General features: G+C 43.6%; 1 protein-coding gene across 1 annotated transcript in view; it reads left to right on the top strand.

Annotated features, from left to right (window-relative positions):
- Positions 1-8,079: 8,079 nt before the first annotated feature.
- Positions 8,080-18,275, top strand: part of LOC309332339 (uncharacterized protein) — a 41,998-nt gene continuing 31,802 nt past the window's right edge. The window contains exons 1-3 of the mRNA XM_081845489.1: positions 8,080-8,115; positions 9,588-9,857; positions 12,286-12,415. Of these exons, the coding sequence (XP_081701615.1) occupies positions 9,774-9,857; positions 12,286-12,415 (214 nt within the window). The 5' untranslated portion in view covers positions 8,080-8,115; positions 9,588-9,773. The remainder of the gene's footprint in view (positions 8,116-9,587; positions 9,858-12,285; positions 12,416-18,275) is intronic.

Genomic DNA, 18,275 nt, shown 5'->3' with positions numbered 1-18,275 from the left:
GGTGTGAGGTCAGGGCTTCAGGAATCCCCCACACCACCCTAATGGAGCTATCATCCTTACTTTGCATGGAAAGCAGTGTGTGTGAGGGTTCTCAGTTTGCTCATAATATTTTTTTCCACATGAAGAGGACCCACTGTGGATGCCTGGATCAAAGCCAATCAAAATTCTGGAGCCAGCACTGGTCAATGAGAAAGTGGCCCCAGATTTGTCCCTGCTTTTAATGACAAGCTTATAAGAAGTAAGCCTTGAGATATAAGATCTATATATTATCAATATAGTAAGTTTATAATTCAATTCATGAAAAAGAAATGACGCAGTCTTCAGCATAAACGGAGGTAAAAGTTACAGCAGTATTCTCCGTTCAGCTTCTGCTGCTGGCCTTGTAGAGCGTCAACCAAATATATGAACAGATAAATCTGGGGAACATTGCAGCACTTTGTTTTCTCGTGGCAGGAGATGCAAAGCAAAGTAGCAAAAAGGCCAGGGTTGGGAGGGGGCGGGAAGATCATTTTATTGGCTTATAATTCAGCAAGGTTTTTTAATAGTTCAAATCTAAGTGATACCAGAGGAAGAACAGAAGCCTCTCTCTCTCTCTCTCTCTCATTCATATGTGTGTGTGTATCAACAGAGTATATATACTGTAAAATAATAATATTGTTAATAATACTAATTCTGCAGAGGCATGTCTAACCTTCGGAAGTTAAAATATAATATATATGTCAGCTTTCATTCTTAAAGTTTGCTAGAGGTAACACCAATAAGTGTTTTACTAACCAAATGGTAAATTGGCAGGGAGGCAGAACACTAGAACTGGTAAAGTATAAAAGCTCTATAATCAAATGCTGAATTCAGTACATACAAGGACATTTAATTTCGAAATCTACAAAATCTAGATTTAATGATGCTGTGAACAGTGGGACACATGTTAATATCTTGCCACCAAATATCTGAATTCTGAATTGTAAAGATTGTATGAATTTGACTTTTTGAGATACAAGAAATTGTGTGATGTATGCATCTATATCTCTAGACAGACGGACAAACAGACAGACAGACAGACAGACAGACAGACAGACAGACAGACAGACACACACACACACACACACACACAATATTCAACACTCATAAAATACAAAAATAGGTTTTCAACAACAACACACTAAATAAAACATCAGTAAAAACCAACAACACTGTTGATGTCTTCATTGTTCATCTACAAGTTGAGAGAGAGAGAGAGCGCGCACTAAATGAGGGCATTCCAGCTGTCCTGCTCATGTACTGTCAGAGTCCAGTGCTGAGTAGGACATCATGTCAGAGGCTACAGTGTCACTGGTTTCTGCCTCTGACCCTGATGGTGGTGACCAGGGGACTTCAGAACCTGAGGTGGGCAGAAACCTGCTGAACTGGATCCCATAACACCAGGGTCCATAGGACCAGAACCAGACTCATGGGTCTAAGAAAGTAGGTACCTCCCAAATACCTCACTGGTCCAATGACACAGGAAGTAGGCCATAGTATGAAGAAGCTTGTCATGATCAGGCTAGATGCATGGCCCTTTCTCTAGTTCTCCAACAAAGAGGACAGAGCATTAGAGTGTTAGAGCCTTGAAAGACATCTGTTCAACTTCAGCGAGTTGCTCATAAGAGCTGTCCTTGGTGCTACTATGTGCCTTGTCCCACGGGCTCCTCCTGGGGAGCAGCATAACATAGCCACTGTCTCATATACCACTAACCTTGCTCCAGACAGAGGAGGAACACAGGACAGAGTCACCCCCAAAATTTTCAGTGGGTGGGGAGAATCATGCAGGAGCCAGCAGGCCTTTCAATTTTGGAGCCAAACCAATAACTGCTCAATAGGTGATGACCATCACTTTGAATTGGGCTCAGAAACAAATTGGAAAGCAGTAGAGGTTGAATAATATTGGAATAATATATGGTATGAATAATGGTCTCTCAACAAGGCTCTGACAGCAGCATCCTACACCAACCTCAGTTCCTGAACGTTCTTCAAATACAGTTTTTTGAATGGCAAGTTGTAATATCTGAGATTTCCTCTTCAATTAAAAGGTACTTGCCCCATCTGTCTATGCATTGGGCCCCTCTAGAGGAGGAATCCAGTATCAAATCTGGTCTTATTTTTACAGTGTAAAATGTATGCAGTGTAAAGGGATTGTGCTAAGATTAATCAGACCTTTTGGGAATTGCTTTGCCAGAATTTGGCTGTTTCCTTCATCATCACCATAAGTTGCAATGATGTCATCCTTGAGCATACAGCACAAGGACACAAATGGGTTGCAAATATTTTGCAGTACCCTGTCCGGAGCATGCATAGGCTGTGATCTCTTTACCCATTTGTTCCTTTTGGAGTAGACCCACCAAAGACTAATTTAGAGTACAGTGGTACCTCTGGTTAAGAACTTAATTCGTTCTGGTCATTTATTTGGTTGGTTGTATTGTTGTATGTTATGCTCATTGTATGTTATGTTCACATTTAATGAGGGTGGATTTCTGTATGGGGGGGGGGTTATGTTATGTTGTAAATAAAATTCCAATACTTTTTTTTTTTTAAAAAAAGAACTTAATTCATTCCGGAAGTCCGTTCTTAACCTGAAACTGTTCTTAACCTGAGGTACCACTTTAGCTAATGGGGCCTCCCGCTGCTGCCGCGCAATTTCTGTTCTCATCCTGAAGTAAAGTTCTTAACCCAAGGTACTATTTCTGGGTTAGGGGGGTCTGTAACCCGAAGCGTTTGTAACCCGAGGTGCCACTGTATGCACTTTGAAGCTCAAAGCCCCCCATAGGCTGTGTACACACAAACCCATTTGTAGCAATTCTTTTTCTAATCCAAAATCATTCATATTAATTTTCAACATCTTGATTTTAATCTCAGCTGGAGGCTGGATCTGTTGTCTCCTCTAATGCAATGTCTGCAGGGGCTTCTTGGAGAATAGGAGGTGCTGCTGATCTCCTCCCACTTTTGTTCCCGATATAGATCTTTTTTACCCCCATGCTCCTGATGTAGATCTTCACTCAACCCTTCTTCCCTGCCACAGGTGGGGAGCACCATTTTATGAAAGCTCATGCCAATAACAAACTTAGTTGGTCTCTAAGGTGCTACTGGAAGGATTTTTTATATTTTTTTTCAACTACAGCAGACCAGCACGGCTACCTACCTGTATCTATTCTCCTTCCCTGAGACGCATTCTCCCTGACAGCAGGGCAGCTGTCATTGTGGGAGTGGGACACATCTATAACATCCCACCAACCTCTCTACCTCTCTTAGCTATTCAAAGTCAACCACCTTGGTCTCAAGGAAACAAACTTGTTCCTTGAGAGCCAGGAGTTCATTGCACCTTGGACATACCCATGGCTTCTGTCCATCAGGGAGATAGTTGTACATGTGACAGACAGCGCAAAACAGTGAAAAGCATTTACCCTACCCCCCACTAGCATTCTACCTGCATAATTGTTTCTGTAGTTTAAGTTGCTTTACTGAGAGCTTGGTTTTGCTTTAGGTCAAGGGAGAGTGGTGTGCCCCAGCTTTGTTGCCCTGCTGCTGAACTTGAACATCTGCTTAACTCTCCTTCACCCTTTGTCAGATGGAGCTAAGACATTTCATCAGCTAGGACTCCCTATAGCTCATGAAGGAGGCTCCCCTTGCTAGGCTGCTCTAAATTTATTTGCCTGGCTAGTTCCTCACTAGGTCAGGACGTATGGCTCAAATTCTGTTTATGCCTCTGGGAGTGGGGAATGAGCAATGAGCAATGGGTGCTGATTGAATGGGGAATAGTCAATGATTTTTGAGTCACCTGGCAGTTGACTCCAAGGTGGATAGGACTTTTTTCCTTACTGAGAAGGGGTCCTGTTTAAAAACTTTTAATACTGCTTCTATTTTGTTTACTGGCAACAATATTCTAGCTCGAATAGAGTAGGCTGAGTACACTAGCTGCGGCCATGTGGCATTCTTGGATCAGACAGATATCTTTTGTAACACACACACACACCCTCCAGTAACACCCTGAACTTCATAATTATGAGCATTCTACAGGACCATGAAAATAATGTAATGTACTCATGCACAAATATTTTCAAAAAAGCTTTTGGTTTGCACATTGCTTGAGACCCAGAGCAATTTGCAGTCATCTCGGTGATCACAGCACAGCATCCTTGTCAGCAGTTTAACAAAAGGAAGACTTCATACGGTCAGCAACACAATGCCTGCAGTTCACAGCATTTCTTGTGTGTGATGTCTGCTAATTAATTTCTTTAGTTAATTGAAAAGATTGTCAACATAAAGCCAAGAGTTTGTGTGTGAGTTGAAGACTGGTGCCAAGATCTGCCTTAAATCAATTACAAAACTCTCCACACTATTAAAATAAAAGGAAGAACAGAAATCGCTGTCACATAGAGGTTTTTTTAAATAAGTGCTACAGTAAAATGACTCTTTAAATGCTGCATTTTAAAGTGTACGCTTGAAAGGTACAATGCAAGCTTATACATATTTACTCAGAAATAAGATCCATTGAGTTCAAAGAGTTTGAAGTGTGCCACAAACCCTCATGTGCTTACAAGGTAGTTCTAGAACATCAAGGGAGGGTTCCCCCCCTTCCTTGTAGTGAAATACAGTTCAATTACAATCTTAGAGGTCAGCCAACCTCCCACTCAGACACCACGATGACTGATGGGTTCTTATTGCTTATAACTAGCCAATTGGAGTGTTTTATCATTAAGGTCCCATCTGGACTATATATTTAAAGCAGTATCATACCAGTTTAAACAGTCACGGTGTCCATCAAATAATCCTGGGTGCTACAGTTGTTTGGAGACCACTATTTTCCCCAGAGAGCCACAGTTCCCAGAGTGGTTTAGATGTCAACCCCTCTTTCCAGGGAACTCCTGAGAACTGTGGAGGGAATAGGGGTCTTAACACCATCTACAAACTACAGTCTCCAGGATTTTTCGGGGGAATCTGTAACTGTTTAAAGTGGTACGATACTGCTTTAAATGTATAGTGCGGAAAGAGCCTGCTGGTAAGTTACGATCTCTCCTACAAAGATGTTCTTTTTGAGCAATACCAAATAAATGGTATGTGTCACTGTTAATTGCTTTGCACTTTCAACATACATTGCTTGATCCCCATAAATGTTGTCAAGTCATGAAGCTATTGATCTTTAATAAGGACTTTATTAACATTTCCTATCTTTAACATCTCCTAGGGTGTAAGTACCCACACTGCAGTGTTTAATAAAGACTGTAGCATCAGTTCTCATCAGCATCCATGCAGCCAGGGAAACTCAAGCCAGAGAAGAGAGTGCCTGGATGCTGCTACACCAATGAGAATTTGTATTTGGGCTCAGACTAATTATGAAGGGAGTATACTTTTTGGTAGGGACGCGGGTGGCACGGTGGGTTAAACCACAGAGCCTAGGACTTGCCGATTAGAAGGTCAGCGGTTCGAATCCCCGTGACGGGGTGAGCTCCCGTTGCTCGCTCCCTGCTCCTGCCAACCTAGCAGTTCGAAAGCATGTCAAAGTGCAAGTAGATAAATAGGTACCACTCTGGCGGGAAGGTAAACAGTGTTTCCGTGCGCTGCTCTGGTTCACCAGAAGCGGCTTAGTCATGTTGGCCACATGACCCGGAAGCTGTACGCTGGCTCCCTTGGCCAATAAAGCGAAATGAGCGCCGCAACCCCGGAGTCGGCCACGACTGGACCTAATGGCCAGGGGTCCCTTTACCTTTACCTTTATACTTTTTGGTAATTTCTGGGCTCAGCTTCCAATTAGCCTGGAAGCTCCTTCCTGGTAAAATTTTGTACTCTAGACCCTCAAGTCCTGATCATTGACTGAATCACCAGTTGAATCTACACTTTAAAGAGAAAGGTGGGAATCTGCGCTTCTTAACAATATGAGCATACGTAACTCAGACTGTTATAGAACAGCACACTTTAGTTTTTAAGAGGTTTCCCCTTCACAGCAACCAGTGTATTAATAGCCTAGGAGTGCAGCCCCATAATGTTTTGTCCTTGGCAACAGATTCAGACCCTGGACCAGTTTGTACTAAGTTTGCCAAAAAAGTTTTTTTTTTTGGGGGGGGAGTTTAAAAGGAAGACTTGCATTAATTCAAGTCAATGATTTGGAAACATACAGGCCACAGTTTTTGCTTGCTTGTTCTTTGCTGGCCGCCAGATATATTTTTAAATTATGGCTGCCATGGTGGCTTGAAAGGCTTCTTAACTGAAGCTCATGCTGCCGCAGTTACTGTGTGCTGCATCCTGCAAGTTGAAAGGAAAATGGAAAGCGTTGCTAGGTAGCTGCTTGGCATGCTTAGGTTTGTCCTTGGAATGGGTCTCGCCACTTGAAATTCAATCTGGAAGTAACTCTGAATGAAGAGCTGAGCAGCCCAAATATTTTATGGATGCTCAACAAGCTGAATCCAGACTGGATCTCTGTTGGGTCCCTGGCAAGAGGTGCTAGGCTTAAAGGCTGAAAACTCTGTGGCATATCGAAGACAACTGGTGGTTCCAGGATCAAAACAAAAAACTCACTGGCCTCCTAGACAGTTAGGTATTATATGAATACCCCTAACAATTCTCCAGCAAGTTAAGGTTTTGCCAGGTTTTTCACTGGCTGCTGCTCCTCTGCCTTGAATTGAATTTTTGAATTGCAGGCATTCGCAGGTGACAATGCACATATCCTTGCTGTGTGGAAGGCACTGTCTTCTAGTCAAAAGAGAAAGCCACACCACTTCTTTAGTTGGTAACCATAGTCAGCGGCGGAGCAAGCCGTTCGGGTGCCTGGGGCGGCATGTGTGCCCTGCACCCGGGGGCAGGGCCAGCCGCCTGTGGGGCGGGGCCAATCGGGGTAGGACACTCCTTGGGGCCACCAAGGAGTCTATCTGCCTCCTCCCACTCAGCTGCCCTACAGCTGAGGGGGATGCAGTGGGAGGACCGTTTGGGGAAGCACAGAGCCTGCGGGCACTCAAGCCACCGTGTCACTCCCAGGAGGAAGAAGAAGAGTTTGGATTTGATATCCTGCTTTATCACTACCCTAAAGAGTCTCAAAGCGGCTAACAATCTCCTTTCTCTTCCTCCCCCACAACAAACACTCTGTGAGGTGAGTGAGGCTGAGAGGCTTCAGAGAAGTGTGACTGGTCCAAGGTCACCCAGCAGCTGCATGTGGGTGAGCGGGGGAGCGAACCTGGTTCACCAGATTACGAGTCCTCCGCTCTTAACCACTACACCACACTGGCCACACTGGTGAGTGCCGCCCGGCATTTTCTCACCCCCCTCAGTGGTGACACCTGGGGCGGACTGCCTCCACCTCACCCCCTTTCCCTGCCCCTGACCATAGTAAAATAGGGACTATGTCCAATGCAGAGTTCCATTGGTGCTGAGCCACTTCAGTTTCCTTTCGTCCTCCTGCATGCTGGAATCAAATCTGCTAAGGGTCCCACAACCCCTTGGAGCTGATTTTGAGATATAGAGGAGCTGCCGGGGAGAGTTCCATTATTCTAGTGCAAGTCTCTTATGCTAGTGGAACAGGAGCATTGGAGACTGTCCTAGGGATGTTTGTATCCCCTTCTTACATCCCTGCCTCAAAAACATACTTACTTGACAGTAATTTGCATTGAAATCAACTATCTCCACAATCCTATGCACACCTACTCAGAAGTAAGTCCCACGGTGTCTCTAAGCAACTTTAGTAGTTGAGGGCTGCAGACAGACATCCTATATCAGAGGACAGGGAAAGGAATAATCTCAGCCGGAAGGTGATATAGGAGGTTGTGCTTTTGGTACAACATTTTTATTCTACTTCACATTATATCCTGAAAATCTAGGGCTGGCCCAACAGAAAGCAATTTTTGTAAAGCTTAAACTGTGACAGGAAAGACTGACATTTGCTTATAATTTCCGTGGACAGTTCATATTTTGAAAACTCTCTCCATAATAAGGAGAAAGCAGAGCATGGGTGGTGTTTGCTCACATGTTCAATGAGCAAACTGAATTGTGTGTCCAAAGTAAACATTTTTTGATCAGTGCTGCTTTATTTGCAGGAACACATTTTTAAGGGCAAAGGGACAGAGCTCTTCTTCAAAAGCAGCAGAAATTTGCTAAAATGTGAGTGTAGGATAGAATTAGGGGGGAAAGGGGATGGGGTGCTGAAATTTTATTTACTGGTGTTATCTTGTCTGTTAACCACACTCTGGAAAGCTGTACAGTGGTATCTCGGGTTAAGAACTTAATTCGTTCTGGAGGTCCGTTCTTAACCTGAAACTGTTCTTAACCTGAGGTACCACTTTAGCTAATGGGGCCTCCTGCTGCTGCCGCACCGCTGCTGCGCGATTTCTGTTCTCATCCTGAAGCAAAATTCTTAACCTGAGGTACTATTTCTGGGTTAGTGGAGTCTGTAACCTGAAGCATCTGTAACCCGAGGTACCACTGTAATTGCTTTATGGTAGTCTTCTCCAACTTGGTGCCCTCCAGATGTTTCAGGTTACAATCCTGGTTGGGGATGCTGAGAATTTTAGTCCGAAACTTCTGAAGGGCACCAGATTGCAGAAGGCATATTATGGGATAACAAGTATTTTGTGGCTAGATCTCAAGCTCTGTAGTTAATCACTAAAATAAAATGTTGCCAGGGTCCCAAGGATGATATTTTTCACCCTGAGATGTTGTACACTGCCACTATGAGTGGCTGACTGAACTGTTCATAAGCTGGCAGGTTAAAAAGTGTGAGCTCTAAGTGTGAGAGTCTTCCAGATCTCAGTCCCAGAACTTGTTCTCAATGTCCTGTATAACATACAAAATCATCCTAAGGGAGAGTTCACCTGAGCATGCTCAGAGGCCATTTCTCGTGAGCCCTATGCATAGAAAGGCTTTCAGGTGAGATGATGTGCTTAATAGGTAGAGATGGGTGAATGTGTCAGGTTTGGCTTCCCTCGGTTTCTCATTTGCCCATTCTTCAGTTCTCTACATTTTCGCATCAATTTATGATATATTAAAAATGTCCTCGTAAAAACTGGTCAGCATTTTAAAGTGAACATCTACTAATAGACACCCATGTGTGCAATTTTGCCTAAGACAAACAGGTTTGCAAAGCAATTTCCCTAATATATTGCTTTTTTGTATGTCATTTTTTATGAATACGGTATATGCATTCATATGCTCACTTTACCATAGCAGATGGATTTTTTGTACACGTTACTTGGCTTGAGAACTACATTGCAAAATTCACATAAGTGCAAATGTCAAAGGATGCTTGTATTTCAGTTTGCATATTACTTGGGAAAGTGTGAATTAGGTAGGGTCACCTCTCAAAGCCAACTGCATCAAATTTCTCCTCCATCCCTACTTAGAGGGAAATCTTGAGCTCTCAACAGCAAGTTATTCATTCAGTTTACAAATTGAACGATTTAATCTATTTAATTTACAAATAATTTGGCTGCATTAATTGCTGCTCACAGGTTCCTCTTAGCAATAAATAAGGAGCAGAATTATTTTTTTTAAAAGCCTGGGTTGTTCCCTTAGGAAGCAACCACGTATTTTGTTTCCTTGTACAGTGAGGCATTCTTTCTCCTTGCTACATACAGACAACAAAGCCCTCCTCCAAGTTCAACTGAAGGCTCTGGTAGCTATGGAAGAAAGAGGCGAAGGCCAGGCAACAGCGGGTTATGCTGTTGTGACTCTCCCCCCCCCTCCCCACCCCATCGCCACTTGCCATGAGTGGAGAGCTTCTGGGCAAAGACAAACCCTGAGAACTTCCATCCAATAACAAGATGAGGAGGCTTTCCCTGGATACAGTGCATTGTAGCAACCTGAAAAGGTGTGTTTGTGTATTGCAGAGAGAACAAACAAACGAGGTGAGTGCATTTCTGCTCTTTTCGTCCCTGCTTCCCTGCTCGGTTGATCTTGAGACGTTTTCTAAATTATGCTTGATCTTTCCTTTCAAGGTGTAATATTATATGCGAGGCAGAGCCGTCATTGTGGGGAGTACTTGCTTCAGAACTGAAATCTCTCTCTCTCCCTCTTTGTCGGAGTTCTTTCAAACGGATTCATCAGACTTGTATGTGGGAAGAAGGGGGCAAGGGAGTCCTTTGTTTTGTTTCAGGAAAAGTGCCTGGGAGCAGCAAGACTGACAAGTTCCTCAGCCATTTCTCTGTCTCTCACTTACAGGCATATCTGTAACTTCAACTACTTAAACTAGTTTAAAGGAGCAGAGCCCCCCCCTCTCTTCCCTCCCTCCCCTTGCAAATCTGCTTTCCTGCAATAATTTAAAAACAACGACTCTTCAGCCATTTCCCCAACAGCATTGCCAGAGGTGAGAAGCAGCTCTTGTTCCACCGAAGTGGGAAGAAAGAACGCGCCCCCCCACCCCATTTAGTTTCTGCAGGTGTTGCTTCTGCATAAGGAGGGGAACTAGGCAGTGGAACTATTTCAATGGGTCCAGGGCAGCAAGAGAGTGTGAGACACTAAATTGGGGGTGGCAAATTTGTAACATCTAGCCCCCCTGCTCCAGTGACTAGCAACCACTGCCATCACTACCAGTGTTTGAAGAGAGGTGCATGGGTGTATGTGTGGATGCAAGGCCATCTAAGACTTTGTTTTTGATATTAACAGCAGCTTGGTATCAGGGTACACAGTACCACTTCCAGGGTATGGCCTGCTGCAGGTAGTGGGGGTATCTGCAAAGTATTGACTCAGAGTATTTCTCTTTCGGGTTACCCCTTCAGGGAGCCACAGGGCAAGAGCACTCCCTAAAAATTTTGTTTCTTTTTGCCACAAACTCAGCAAAGGTGTGTCTTGAGTTAATTCAGATTGTGAATTAACATGATGACCTCAAAGTCAAAAGCACTTTTGCTATAGTTTGTTACTAGTTTGGCTGGAGAAACACAGGTTCCCTACCTACACTCCAAGCATTGAGGCTGAGTATGGGGTGTATGTTTCTCATCCCATTCTATTCACATGTTTTTGTTTCAAAACAACAACAACATGTAAACTTGCTGGCTTGGAGACAGTGATTGGATTTTTTCAAATGAGTATGCACACCTCAGGCAAGGATGCTTCTCTCAATTTCCATATCTATCTTCTGTAACTCCAGGCTCAAAATCTGTTGCTGGCACATTTATTTATTTATGGGGTGGGATGGGAGAGGGTGGCACTTTCCAAATGAGTGTGATAGGCGATAACTTCTGAAATGTTAATTATCCTTAAAGAGTTTCTTTAAAAAACTTTCATGGATAACTGTTGCCTTTGCATGGAGCTTGTTCCAATTTACCTATTTAGTAAATGATACTTTCTTCCTAGCATTAGAAAATAAGTAAGTAAGTAAGTAAGTAAGACTTGATATAGAACCCTACTGGATCAGAACAAAGGACCATTTTGTGCAGCTTCCTTACTTCTCATAGTGGCCGATCATATGCCTATGGGGAAGTCCACCAGAACGATTCTGAGAAACTGGTATATAGAGTCCTATCTGTTCCTGTACTGGAGATGGAATACAGCAGGGTTTCCCAAATGTGAGTTTCCAGCTGGTTTTGGACTACAACTGCCATCATCCCTAACTAGCAGGACCAGTGGTCAAGGATGATAGGAACTGTAGTCCAAAAACAGCTGGAGACCTGAGTTTGGGAAACCCTGTATACAGTCATCATGGCTACTAGCAAACTGTAGCTTCAGATGCCCTATGTTTAATGCATATAATACGAATAGGTCATGAAAAGATATATATCAAGTCCCATAGTATGCAAGGCCCAAAAAGTCAATGGAATTTTTTTCCTGGCAAGCAGTAGAGTCCTACAGCCAAAGTGTTCTGTGAACCGCCCTGAGCCCCCGGGTATAGGGCGGTATATAAATTCAATAAATAAAAATATATATATAAATATACAAAATCTTATATATTTTCTCGGAAGGAAATTCCACTGATTTCACTGCAGTTTACTTCTAACCACATCTGTTTAGGATTCCAAACTTAGTTTTCCCCAAAGCTGGGAAGACTGGAAACAGGACTATGAAGGAGCCCGTTCAAAATTAACAGTTAACAATGCAGGAAAGAGAGGAGGGTGTTTGTATAGAACCTGGCCTAGTGTACTTACTGTAGGTAAAATATACATTCCTCACTCTGCCCACACCCACCACAGACCTTTTGTCCCTGAAGGCTTGCCCAGAAGGAAATGAAGCTATCACACTGAAAAAGTGTCCTTACTCTGCTCTAGAATAAAGTGAGGATTTCTAGTTCTTTGGTGTAGCAGAATTGAGTTCTTCTTACAGTACTTTACTGCACTGCTTCAGGTTGTAGGATTTTTTTGGACTATGGGAATCTATGCCAGTCACTTCCAAAAGAACGATGGTCAGATCCTTACGGCAATTACAGATCCATCTCAAGCCAACTGGATTGCGATCCATGCAGAGACCTGCAAAAGTAAGAGCATCCCTTTAAAAAAAAGAAAAAAAGAAAAAAGCATCAGCCACTGCTGTGACTCACACCTTAATCTTCTCTCTTGGCCTCTGAAGGATAAAGTGCTATTTCTGTCCACACCAATAATTGCTGAACACATTTCTGTAATCCTTTTTACAGTACAGTATTTGCATGCTTAAAAAAATGTATCCCTTCATAGTGACTTCATACAGCGCCTTTTACCCATTACGTAGCCAAAAAAAGTTTAATTAATGGCATATTTATGGTGATATTATTAGCGGCATAGTTTCTCTATGTAATAGACTGCACTGGTTTGAGCCAATTGCCCCCCCCTTAAAATCTGTTAGTTCTGTGAAAGGAATGGGTAGAGGCCCAAGTAGAAAATCCTCAGCACATTGTCAAACTTAAGTTCCTATGATTCCTTGAGGAGATAATGATGGTCAAAGTGGGAATGAACCCAGCATAGGTTTGCAATGGAAATGGGACCTTGGCTTTGGCTGGATGGTTACTCAAGGCAACTGTCCATTTCATCAGACCTTACACACCAATTAGACTACGTATAAGGCACCTTCCTATGTTTCTGCACTTTTCACAAGGGAACAATTTGAAACAGTTGCCCAGTCAGTCATGACTTATCTTTGCTGCCATGGCATGAGGGCAGAGGGCCTTCTTGGTAGTGGCACCTACTCTGTGGAACGCCCTCCCATCAGATGTCAAAGAAATAAACAATTATCTGATGTTTAGAAGACATCTGAAGGCAGCCCTGTTTAGAGAAGCTTTTAATGACTGAGGTTTAAATGTATTTTTAATCTTTTGTTGGAAGCCGCCCAGAGTGGCTGGGGAAACCCAGCCAGATGGGCGGGGTATGTATGTATGTATTTATAAATAAATATTATCTAGACCTAGTCACTATATTCCCCACCCCCCCAGATAATATGTCTTCATTCTAGTGCCACTGGTTTGTGGTAGAAACTGATGCTGGCATGGAGATACGTGGAAGAATGACATGCCACCCAGATTCCATGTGTGATATCATTATAGTAAGGCTAGCACATGCTGTGTTAAGTCTGTTGTGAACACAAACTAACAGATTAAAATCCAAAAAAAGCAAAAGCAAAATCTTAATGATTTACTAAGAAAAAACAATGATTTTGAACTTTTGTTCACGTGACTGCAGCTGCCACATTAATTACAAACCCAATTTTAATATAAAAGAGCAGATTTCAAAATGTCCCATGGAGAGAAGCAATTTATTTTTACATCCAGTAATAGGGTGTACACACACCCTACGTGTAAAGTAGAGCACTCTGCCTTGGGATAGTGTGCAGTTTCCATCACCTGAAGCCTACAAAGTGATTTTGAACATGGTTCCAAAAAGAGCTGATGTTGCAAGACGTTTGTCATCGGAATGAAGCAATTGTTATGCAAGATTGTGTGGTCAAGATTATGGAATGAGGCAGTGCATGCGGTCTGTGGTGGACATCCATTTAAGGCATCTAGCCGACTTTGCATTGTACACATTTTTCGTGTTAGCCATGTGGATTGGAGAATGTGCAAGTCCACAGAGCCTTCAAACAGTGATGATGCTGAAAAACCGCAATGCACAAGGTTTAATGCACGTGCTTTAATATTGCATTAGATCAGTTGATTGTGCCAGGGCTGAACCCTGTCTTTACCATCTGTCCACAGTGCTAGGGGCAGATGAAGGAATAATAGATGAAAGCAACCCTGCACAGGTTCAGGGTGTGTTTCCTTTCTCATAGAGTAAGCACAGAGAGCCCCCCACCCCACGCCTGCTGCCAAACATACTGGGGATTTGCATACAGGCTTCCAGCTGAGAGTGCTATTTCCAGATCCAGCATCTCTTGTTCTGGAAATTAAGCACTTATTAGGACCCACGCTTTCCAACTCATCAACATATCCATTTCCTCTGCATCCAATAAACAGTGAGGCAACAATGGACAAGTATGTACTAAATCCTCAACAGTTCTCTTGTGATGTGCTAAGTTACTGCACACATGGGAAGACCGGGGGGGGGGGGCGGTCTGGAAAGTGTAATAAAGTGTGAGAAACATTGCACAGCCACAAGGAGAATTTATACACCTAGGTACTGTATTTGCTGATTCCTCCCTTGCTGGGCAACTTAATGTATCTGAGACATTTTCTGATTACAAAAGGTGCAACTTTTGATGGGAAGATGGGACAGCGAGGGAAGTGGCAATGTAGCAACATAGTCACTATGAAATGACATTTCCATATGGTTGTGCCATCACACACTTGGTTTATTACATCTGATGCCATTTATCGTTGTTTTATTCATTTATACTATACTTTTCAAGAGCAAATCTTTCCAACCCATAAATAGGTATTTGTTTTAGCTTCTGATACATTTTTTAAAAAAAACTTTCCAGCTTCTTACAAAACAAATAATCCCTCCACCCTGAAGCAGGGTGCTGAAGCAGGAGGGCACTGAATGTACTCCTTTCCAGGCCTGACGTTTGCCCCATCAGCAAACCAATCACAATTATAAATCGTATGGAGGGAAAGAATTGCAAAACAAGACATTACACACTCTGTCTTGTGTCAGGCTTTGGTGAATCGGATCCCTCCCCTGGTGGCAGTAACTAAGCGGATCAAACGAAAAGAGTGTTCTTACCAGATAAGTTCTTTAATAATCACAGCAAGATACAAAGGAATGCACATCTCTCTAAAAAATGGTGTCTTTCCCAATAAAGGTTTACCCCCTTCGTCCCCATTAATATATGCCACTCCTACATCGGGTAATCTGAGTTTATTCCTGTTGCACTTTCTGTTCTATCCCTTTCCAAGCCCATCTAGTCTTGGGCGAAGGGGGGGGGGGCTCAGGAATGCTGTCCCAGGACACTGAATCTAACCAGCTGTCTCTCTCTTGGCGCTTCCTCTTCTAGCTGTTCCTCACCCAGTATTTCTGAGCTTTTCCCCTCTGGGCTGTGCCCTTCTGCAAACCACTGTTCTAAATCAATACTGTCCTCCTGCCCTTGGGAAGCTTCAGAAAAGGGGAGTGGGGCTCCAACCATTCCTCCTCAGCCCAGTCCCTGACATCTAGTCATGAAGCAGTAACATTGCCTTTTGAAATCATTCAACTTTGCAACCAATTTTTAGATTAACACTTGGCTCCTCTTCTTGAACTCTCCACAAAGATAAGAGGAGAATATTGGCCAGTTTTTAACATACAATCCTATACCTGTCTATGCTACTAAGTTAAGTGCAATCTTATACAGGTTCACTCAAAAGTACTGGTAATTGTGCATAGGACTGAAGCCCAAGGTTCAAAGCACTCTCAGCCAAAAAGTTTGTTCTGTTGCCTTGGGCAAACCACTACAGTCTCTTTCAGGCATTGTGCTGTTGTTGTTGTTGTTGTTGTTGTTGTTGTTGTTGTTGTTGTTGTTTAGTTGTTTAGTCATGTCCGACTCTTCGTGACCCCATGGACCAGAGCACGCCAGATGCTCCTGTCTTCCACTGCCTCCCGCAGTTTGGTCAAACTCATGTTAGTAGCTTCAAGAACACTGTCCAACCATCTCGTCCTCTGTCATCCCTTTCTCCTTCACAGCATCAGCTCTTTCACAGCATCAGGGTCTTTCCCAGGGAGCCTTCTCTTCTCATGAGGTAACCAAAGTATTGGAGCCTCAGCTTCAGGATCTGTCCTTCCAGTGAGCTGGTTTCCTTAAGGCTGATTTCCTTAAGAATGGATAGGTCTGATCTTCTTGCAGTCCATGGGACTCTCAAGAGTCTCCTCCAGCATCACAATTCAAAAGCATCAATTCTTCTGCGATCAGCCTTCATTATGGTCCAGCTCTCACTTCCATACATCACTACTGGGGTGTGCTGGTCCAGGGGGGAGGTTACCGTGGGGCGAGGTCCAGGACCTGAGTCGAGGTTTGGCAGACAGTCCTCCACGGGCAAAGCAGGGTCCACAGCGAGGAGCCGGGCAAGGACAGAAACTCTGGGGGAACTGGACTGGATGCTGGCCGAAACAGCTCTTCAACGACGTTGCTCCTGCAACCTGGGACCGGGCTGACTGGCCTTTATCTTCTCTGAGGCCAGGGGTGGTCCCGGCCCCCAGGAGACCCGCCTCTCCTGGCCTTAAGGCAAGCACTCCTCCTGGGAGAAACCAGTTCCCTCCGCCTCTCTGCCCTGAGCCTCTGCAGTTCAGGAGAGGCTGAAGGGTTACTGGACCCAGGGGGAGACTCACCTGTAGGCACTGAGTCCTCAACCACCTCTGGAGCCAGAGTGGATTCACCTGGTGCCTGCTCCTGAGGATCTGGCACAGGTACAGGCGCTTCAGAATCAAGGCCCTGCCCCAGTTCAGCCGGCCCTGGAGGCGGGGACTCCTGTGCAGGCTGGGATTCCTCCGGTTCAGCCTCTGAATTGGATTCCCAGGCCATCACATGGGGAAACCATAGCTTTAATTATATGGACCTTTGTTGGCATTCAGGCATTGTACTCATATGTCAAAACAACATGTAAGTATTGCTGAGCATGCTAAGCTCTGTCTGCTGTTGCTACCACCCTCCCTAAGTTGGAGGATGAACTTCCAAAGTGGAGAGGTTATGGTACTTGTGGAAGGTCCCTTCACAACTGGAACCCTCCGCAAATACCAGAAGGTCATAGAGTTGTAGAATTGAAAGGGACCTTGAGGTTCATTTAGTCCATCCCCGTGCAACACAGGGATCTTTTGCCCAATGTGGGGGTTGATTGCACAACCCTGAGATTAAGAGTCTCATGCTCTACTGACTGAGGAAATTCAACTACCAGCTGACACAGGACAACAGGAACGATGCTTGGCATACTTGGCCCCACTCTCCCAACTCACATGTTGCATTTACACGTGAGTAGAATGCCCAATGCAGTGTTTATTTATTTCATTCCACCTTTTGTCCATAGACCTTCATAGTGGCTCATGACATAAACTAAAATAATTCACACTGTATGCTCAGTAATAATTAAAAATGAACCTTTTTATAAAAAAAATCTTGTGAACCACTTTGAACTGCAGATCTTTATTGATGATTTATTAATCAATCTGACTTTATGACAATAGTAATGCTTGCAATTGATACTGTTGCTTGATGTCTAGAAAAGCTCTACACCACCTTCGGAACTGAAAAAATTAGCAGTTTTATTGATGCTGAAATGCAACTAAAAATGTGTGACTTGAAAGCCAAAAACAAAACCCCCAAAGATGTCCCTTCTTTAGGACAAAGTGTAAACCAACCTGCTGCCTCCCAGATGTTGTTTGAATATAACTCCCAGCATCTCTGACCATTGGCCAAGTTGGCTGGTGCTGATGAGATTAGTAGCCCCAAACATAGTGAGGTCTGGTGTAGACACACTTCTAATTCAATTTACTTGACTTTTTGTTACAAAAAACAAAGCAATCGTTCTTCAATCTGGAGAGAGGGGGTTGTTTAGCCTTGCTTAGATTCTTGTCTCTCCAGAAAGCCCTGCAAGCCGTCTTCTACCCAGGGTGAATATCACATCAGCATTTCTTGATGCACATCTCCAGACAGAATTTAGTAATAAAATGAGCAATAAGTCTCCTGTAGCTGAGAAAGGGAAGACAACATCTGTCTTTCAAGCACATTCTTGTTGCACCAGAATTCTCTCAAGCAAATAACAGGTGAAGCTTCAGTGACTCAGAACCTCCTTTGAAAACTAGTGCTGGAGTGAAAAAAAAAAATCACTTCCTGTTTTTGCAGCTGAGTTGGAATTTGTCTTGACAAAAATGCCAGCACCCACCCAGCACTTGTGGGAAAATGTGGCATGATCTCTTAGCGTAATCAAATGAAACTTTAACACACGGCATGATAAAAATCTGTAATTT

Source organism: Podarcis erhardii (genome assembly GCF_964252035.2).
Source record: "Podarcis erhardii genome assembly, chromosome: 17".
NCBI lineage: Eukaryota > Metazoa > Chordata > Lepidosauria > Squamata > Lacertidae > Podarcis > Podarcis erhardii.
The sequence above is the reverse complement of the archived record's forward strand: the minus strand, read 5'-3'. Positions and strand labels throughout refer to the sequence as shown.